The sequence below is a fragment of the Lupinus angustifolius genome, chromosome LG02 (assembly GCF_001865875.1).
Source record: "Lupinus angustifolius cultivar Tanjil chromosome LG02, LupAngTanjil_v1.0, whole genome shotgun sequence".
NCBI classification, from domain to species: Eukaryota; Viridiplantae; Streptophyta; class Magnoliopsida; order Fabales; family Fabaceae; genus Lupinus; species Lupinus angustifolius.
This window is the reverse complement of record NC_032010.1, coordinates 6,774,801-6,783,243: the sequence shown is the minus strand read 5'-3', so window position 1 is coordinate 6,783,243 and position 8,443 is coordinate 6,774,801. Positions and strand designations below refer to the sequence as shown.

Below are 8,443 nucleotides of genomic sequence, written 5' to 3'. Positions count from 1 at the left end.
CAAAAACTACATGGATACATAATGAAATGGATGAAGTTCAATGTCAACAGATTAAAAAAATGTGGATGATGTATGACAGAAGGCCATAACAAGAAGAAGTGTACATTCCGAATGAGGGAAGTGGGTGAGAGTTCTAGGCAATCCGGTAATGATGAATAGCAATTGTAAAATTATGAAAATGTTTGAAATATGTTTTAAGTCATTGTGTATGATTTTGTTTTAAATCATTGTGTTTGAATTTATTTTAAATGAATGTGTATTTGAATGAGTAGTACATTTTGTCATGGTTCATAATTAAATTAACTTAAACATAATTATATTATTTGAATGACTAATACATGTCTTTTGTCATAAAAAAACATGTATGCTATATAACACACACTAGTGTATTTTATATATGACATACACTAGTGTGTAATAACTTTTTAGTCATTTGTCTTATATGAAATAATAATTTATTTTATATATGTTTGTCCGAGCAATTCTTGAATATTTTGAACCACGAAAAACCCCATCTTAAATGATTCATTCAAAAAAAGAATCAAACTTTTTTTAGACAGATTTCATGGTCTAGCCAGAAATTCTTACCCCCAATATAAAATCGCATGAGATATTTATGACATGTTTGTTTGGGTATGATTCTAATTAAATTCTTAGATAAAATACTAAAAAATAAAAAAATTTGTTGTAAATTAACAGTGAGATTTGGTTGGGTCATGTAACATGTAATAATACCATTAAGCCCAAAGTATATACATTGCATCAACCATTTCTCCCTGCCAAAGCCAATACCTCTCTTCCTGAATTCAACCTCTCTCTATTTGTTACAAACACAAGATGAACAACCCAATTAACAACACCAAAAACCAATCACCCTATTCCACCACACCTTCTCCTATCTTCCAAGGAGCACAGTCAAACCAACCAATCCTGAACCCAAACCATGGCACAGAGAACTCGGGTACTCACATCATGGGTATGCCTGCTGAACCAACCAGTCATCCAGACAATAGAAAAGCAGCTTTACAAAGTGGTGCAAATGAAAAACAACAACAGCAACCTCAAGATCAATATCAGTACAATCAGAACCCTTATGTCCAACACAGCCCTGTTGAGAAGCCAAGCAGCAGCCCTATGGAATCAATCCTCCATTCGGTTGATTATTGGAGTAAAAAGGCTGGAGTCATGGCAAACAACGTCTGGCACAATCGTGAGTTCTTGTTTTACTAGAACAATTTATGTTTAATTACATGTTGAAACTAGGACTTAAAATCATAGTTACATGGTTGGACATTTACCCTACATACCATGTATAGAATTCGAAAAAGTTTTGTAATAATAATGTAAAAACTGAAGAATCACTGGATCAGCTATGGCATACCATATAATTATGTTTAAAATAATGTTAATTGGACACATCTTTGACATCTATTTATATCAGAGAATGGAAGTATTAGGTGTGCTAATGATGAATTAGACTCATGTCCTCTGTCCACTAAAAATGTGATATCTATCCTATTTGATCTTTCATTAAATATTATATATGTTTAATTAAAATGTTGTTGATGTGTTAGTCTATTATAGGTGAACAAAACCTAACTTAACTCTTTATACCAGAAGATATTTTATCCTCATTAGACTAATAAAAACTGTGAAGAATCACATCTCCTTATATGACAACATCAAAGTGTTTGGCCACCTTGGTGAGCAAATTATTAGTTAGGCTAATTGTAGTTAGATAAGAAAACGTTGTGCAGATATCAGATCTACAGACTATAAATAATGAGTTACCCTCTTCTGGCAGGGAGCATCGAAGTCTCAGGTGTGCAAAAAAGTTATGCTAATTATAATTAAATTGTAAAAATTGTCCAAACAAAATATCTACTCTTTGTAAGTGTTTGTATAACGTTGTTGAGCCCTTGGATGTAGCTATAAATTAGAACTGCATCGTGTGAGAAGTACTTTGTTGAATAACAATGACAGTACAGTATACGAGGCTATCACCTAGTGGGATGTGGAGAGGATAAGTGTACATAACCTTACCCTCGCAACAATCTTATCATTACTCTGAGACTACCGTCTATTGAGGCATTAGATTGGGACGAGCATCCTGTGCAGTTTTGTTTTGTTTTTAATTTATGATAATGGCAGAGCATGTCAATCCACATAGGTCTTCCATTTTTATATGATGTTGCTGTTAATTGCAGTGAGAACAAGTCCATCAGTATCTTCAGCTGCACTGGGGAAAGTGAATCTAACAGTCAAAGCAATATCAGAAGGTGGATTTGAGTCCCTTTACAAGCAAACATTCTCAACCTATCCAAATGAGAAGCTGAAGAAAAGCTTTGCTTGTTACCTTTCAACATCAACAGGTCCTGTTGCAGGAACACTTTATCTGTCTAATATTCATGTAGCGTTTTGCAGTGATCGTCCATTATGTTCCACCGCGCCGTCTGGCCTGGAGACATGGAGCTACTACAAGGTATTATCGAGAAAAATCCCTACTTTGTTCTAGTTCATTTAGGCAGAGTAGAATTGTGCAAACAGTCAATGGTTCTAAATTGCTATACAATATAACTTGTAGTTACACCACTTCAAATTTCTAGTTTTAAAAAGGATTAAACATAGGTGATTGGTATTTGGTGGTGTTTTGTCCTCTTAAATAATAGAATATATATAACAGCTGTTACATAGCAAACTATGAATTCCTACACATGATATGTTTTTGTTAAACAGAAGCTGCAACACCAGAAACACATTCAGTATAGCATATAAGTTTTGCACTTTTTCCTCTTTAAAAGTTAGAGCAGCTACAAATGAAGTTATATCTGTTGTATTTTTTTTACATGATTGTCCATAATATTTATTTCTCAACCGCAAATGCAACAGATAACAATTAGGCAATTAGAAATATAATTTTTGCAGTGGGTTTAACCAAGATTTTAAATGGAGCCCACAGTTTTAGAAACTCCTAAAGTTATTATGCTATTGACTATCGTGGAAAAATATAGTACATGCAGCCGCAATTGTTGTTGTGATGAGACTCTACGACCTTAACATTGTGTCCTCAATTATGGACGCCTAGCCCGACTTAAAACCTTGTGTCATTTGGTGCATGAATTGACTTGAAATTGTTGTGTAACAGGTAATAGTGCCTTTAGGGAAGATTGGAGCAGTTAATCCAGTCATCATGAAGGATAATCCATCAGAAAAGTATATTCAGATTGTTACAGTTGACATGCATGATTTTTGGTTCATGGGTTTTGTTAATTTTGACAAAGCAACCAATCACCTCTCAGAAGCTATCTCACATTTTGTGGTGCCAGGAACAGCCGTACCATCGACCAGTTATTGAGCTGTGACTTTTGTTGCTGATTTGCTTTAGTTCTTATTTTTCTGTGAATTATGAGATTATATTATAAGAAAAAGAAATATGTATATGAGTTTTTTGCACTATCAGTGAATCATTCGTTATTTATATTATATTATTATTGACTCTTTTTTAATATAAGTAATATAAATGAATGATGAATATTGTACTGAATGTGTATAAATTTCTATACTAAGAGTTTGTTTGGGAATTGGATTTTGGAGGGGAAAGAAGGGAAATGGAAGGTTTGAGAGACATCTCACAAGTATATTTTATGGCTCTTAGCCTTCCCTTTTCTTCCCCTCCAAAATCCAACTCCCAAAATAATCCTAATAGTTTAGGAATATTATATTGTTATATTATTGTGTTTGATATCATCAACAATTCAGTTAATTTTTAATGTTATTCATAGAAGAAAGTTGTTTTAGATTTATGCTCTAATCAGATTAATTCTGTAAATATTTAAATTATAATATTTTTTTACATCAAAAGAGAAGATGAGTTGTGCCGTGTAAATGTCTTCACATTGTTAGTGAAGCAGTAATCATCCAATTTTAAATATAAATTTTTTATATCTATCAAATTTTAATCTCATTATATTTGGTCCTTAACTAAATGACACCTTAATGTTCTATTGTTTATTAATAATACATTGTTATCTAACTTTTTTCTAATCATTTTTGTTTGTTATTTTTCTTGGTCTTCCCGGATTAACTTTTATTTGATATTTTTTTTATTGGTGTTAGATTAATTTAATAATCTAAGTAATTCATGTTCTTGAAAGTTACTAATTTGAAGAAAAATACTTAATGTGATGGTGGTTGGCAATTATATGATCAAATGAGTGAGAGTGTGTTGTTAACTCCTTCCATTCTTATTTCATGGGTAGTTTTCATGATAGTAAATGAGTTATTTTCTTCAATAACTCATCATAATTCCTTCTATAAATAGAGCACTTATGCATTGGAAAGACATGTCATTGTTTGCTATCTAATGAGTAGAAATATAACGTATGAATTATAAAAGCATTACAGGCTGAGTAAGGAAAGTATAGTGCTATATGGACCAAGAAGGAAGGAAATTTAGTTCCTAATTATCAAGGAACTCGTAAAGGGAAGGCGAAGATGTGAAAACAAAGGAAACCAAAAACTGCACCAAAAAGAGAAACCAAAATAGAACCAAATACTCCTGAATTCTTCTTTTATTACATATGAATGTCATAATGTCAATATTCTAATTAAAAGGTTCCTATGAACCATTAAAGACTCTTAAAAGTTTTAGTTGACAATTGGTTCCTCTAAACATGTTCAAACTACTTAAGGTATGTTCTACCATCTTTTCTACAATGAGTTACTTCAAATTTCTCATCAATGTATTATCATCTTGTCTCATGGAGTTTATTCTCTTGTTGGTATTTTACTGTTCTACATTCAGTCTCATATAATATTTTGAGTCTTATAATTGTGCAATAAAACTTTGCTCAAACATGACGATACATTTCTATTGCATACGACACGTGAATCACTCCATCATTTCATTCAAGTCACTTGAAACTTATGATTTACATATTTATTGATAATTTCCCATTTCTTATATAATTAACCTAAGATGAAAACAAAACTAATGACTCTTAAATGAAAATAACATACATCAATTATTGATAGATGATGATATGTTTGCAATATAAAAACTTAACACCATTACACTTTTTAAAGTTTAAGCTTTTATTTAAAGTTTCATATTATCAATTTTTTGAAAAATATGCCTAGCCTAGAATATCTATACGGACGCTTTCTACTTGATAAATATCATGTAAGTATATATGAATTTTGAATTAGTACCAAAATAAGAGTGAATAAAATAAATTTTAATAACTTGCAAAAGTGGGAAGCAGGTTCAGATGCTATGACATGGATCAATGGAGAAGGTACATTGTATGAAGTTCAATATTTGTAATAGGTCTTTTAATATATATATATATATATATATATTATTCATAACATAGCTGGACTAATATATGTTCTCTCAAATAAAAAGAGAGAAAGTGAGATCAAACTTAGAGTATGATAGAAAAATAAACCAGCAGAGAAAGGGTTTTATAACGGCAGAGCCGTAGAGAGAAACACATTAGGCCAGAGTTGTCATTCAACAGTGTTTATTTTAGATTATAACAGCGTTTTCGGGCGCTTTCTTTTTTACGGCAGTAATATATGGTCATCATTAACAGTGCTTCACAAACGCTGTTGTATTGATTATATACCATATCGCAACGCACCAAAAACGATGTCATATAGTGCATCAATACAACAACACATCATTCACAAAATGCTGTCACATAGGTCTTACATAAACAACGTATTTTGTAGGTCTTATTAATAGCGCTTATTGCTGTGCCGTTGAAGTTCATATATTTAATAGCACAATTACAGAAAAGTGCGGTTGTATTATTCATAAATTTTCTCAAACAACACATTAATACAACAGTGCATCACACAATAGCGCTGTTGTGTTAATAATGTACAACAACACTTTCTATAAAAAGCATTGTTGTAGTTATCCTTTACAACAACGCATGTCAGAGCTTCCCCTAGAATTCGTTGTTGATTTGTATAAATTAGTATTTGCATATACATTTATTAACAGAATAAACATTCTCAACAACACAGATATTTATACATTCTGAATAACACAGACACATTAATACAGGTCAGAAGTTTGTTTTATTAAACATCAATACAATAGAAAATACAAACAATGAATATCATGTCAATTATCTTTTGACAGAGTACATAATTACAAATAAAAAAGTTACACAAATTACAAACAATCAAAATTAAGCTATAATTATACAAAAACTACTTGCATCTACTTTTTCCTTTTCTTTGATTGTTTTTGTCTTGTAGGGTCATCCTTGTTTGGAGGAGCATATTGATATACCCAATGCCATTCACCGTGATCATCTCTTGTATATAAATCATCATTCATAGTTGGTCCGCTCTCATGTGACTGATAAGTCACAAAAAAAGGATCATCTTCATCAATATCTTCATATTTTTGGTCATCAATATTATTGACGATTATTTTGTTAGTTAAAAGAGCAATGAACCATTTCATATTAGCTAGGTCACTAACATAGAATACTTGTTGAGTTTGTGATGTTAGAATAAATGACTCATCTTTATATCCTGGCCTATTAAGATCCACTTGCATGCACCCTAACTCATCAACTCGGAATCCGTTGTTGTTATCAACCCACATACAATAAAAAACCAATATCCGAAATATTGTGTAAACCAATTCCCATATGCGTTCAATCACTCAAAAGTATGACATGTTCGCATATATTGGGTTTCTATCTTTTGCACTTGACATGTGTAAAGTTCGGGCAACAAGAGTCACACCACTATTTTACATTTTACTTTGATCATCTTATTTTTCGTATAAAATGTGAACCCATTAATTAGGTAATCAGTGTAGGATAAGACATGAAGGTTTTGACCATTGGCTAGCTATAGAAACCGATGTGCATTTATATTGAACTCCTCATTAATGTGATTTTTTAGTCACTTTATGAAACACCGGTTATGCTCTTTGGAAATCCAATTTTCATTCTTACTTGGGTAGCACTTCCTTAGCATCTCCTTGAAGAAGAAGCATAACCTAGTTATGGTTCCTCGAACTTTTCTAGGTAGAATTGATCGTATTCCAATAGGCAAGAAATGCTCTACAAGTACATGACAATCATGAGACTTAAGACCTTTTAACTTGATGTCTTTCATTGATACGAGGTTCTGAATGTTGGAAGAGTACCCTTCTGGAAATTTAACACCATGAATAAATTTATAAAATTATATTTTCTCCTTCCTCGACAAAGTATAAGCTGTTGGAGGTAGAAATGTACGTTTTCCCTTCATTATCGGCCCCAATTCCTTTCTTATTCTCATACTAACCAAGTCCAACCTTGCATTCAAGCCATCTTTGGTCTTACCAGGGACATTGAGTAAGATACCAAGGAGACTTTCAAACATATTTTTTTAAATATGCATAACATGGAGGAAATTTCTTAAATATAATGAACTCCAAATATAGCAATTCAAAGAAGATTGACCTTTTCTTCCACCCACTTGTGACAATTTCTTTCGCAAAAGGTTTACTAAAGTTAGTATTCAAACCCTTTAGCTTTTGAAATAATTTGTCACCTATCAATGAAAAAGGAGTACGACCTTCTTCATTGTTTCCATCATATACTTTTCTCCATCTTCGATAGTGATGATCTAAAGGCAAAAATCTATGATGACTAAGGAAGACATTCTTATTATAGTGTTCCAACCTCATTAAATGAGTATTGTCTTCACATACAGGGCATGCAAAATGTCCTTTTTTACTATATCCAGACAAATTACCATATCCAGGGAAATCACTGATTGTGCCGAACAACATAGCCTTGAAGTTGAAGCTTTCTTCCCTATACGCATCATATACATTTATGTCCGTCTCCCACATTTGGTTCAAGTCTTCAATTAATGGAGCCAAATATATGTCTATGTCATTTCATGGTTGTTTAGGTCCATAAATTAACATAGCTAACATCACATATTTGCACTTCATGCATAAAGAATGAGGTAGGTTGTGTGAAGAAGATCTTTGCTCCTGACCTTGGCACGGTTTTGATGAAGACACCAACATCACCAAAAAGAAGAAAAAGAAGAATACTTATGAAGACAAAGAAGAATAAAAGCTTCAAGAAAATTAGATTAAGTCTCTATAGGTACTTCTATCCTAAAACTCTTAATTATGCAAAGTAGTAATGCTCAAACTATTTTTAAAGAATAATGAAACACTTTAAAAATACTTAAAACATGCATCTTTGACATTGATAAACATACGCTTGAATCTTGCTTTGATGAGAAAATACCATACAATCTTTTTTGTAACTGAGTCTTCCTTCTTATATCGTGATGCATTATATTTAGGACAAAACTTTAATGAAGCATACTCATTAAAAAATAAGATGCAATCATTTTCACAAGCATGTATCCTAGTGTAGTCCATGCCTATGGAGCGTAACATTTG

The 8,443-nt window shown here is 32.0% G+C and overlaps 1 protein-coding gene across 1 annotated transcript; it reads left to right on the top strand.

The window, feature by feature from the left end:
* Positions 775 to 3,438, top strand: LOC109334741 (GEM-like protein 5). The gene is made up of 3 exons (XM_019570668.1): positions 775 to 1,210; positions 2,208 to 2,482; positions 3,146 to 3,438. Exons 1-3 carry the CDS (start codon positions 838 to 840, stop codon positions 3,353 to 3,355), a joined length of 858 nt encoding a protein of 285 aa, XP_019426213.1. The 5' UTR covers positions 775 to 837; the 3' UTR covers positions 3,356 to 3,438.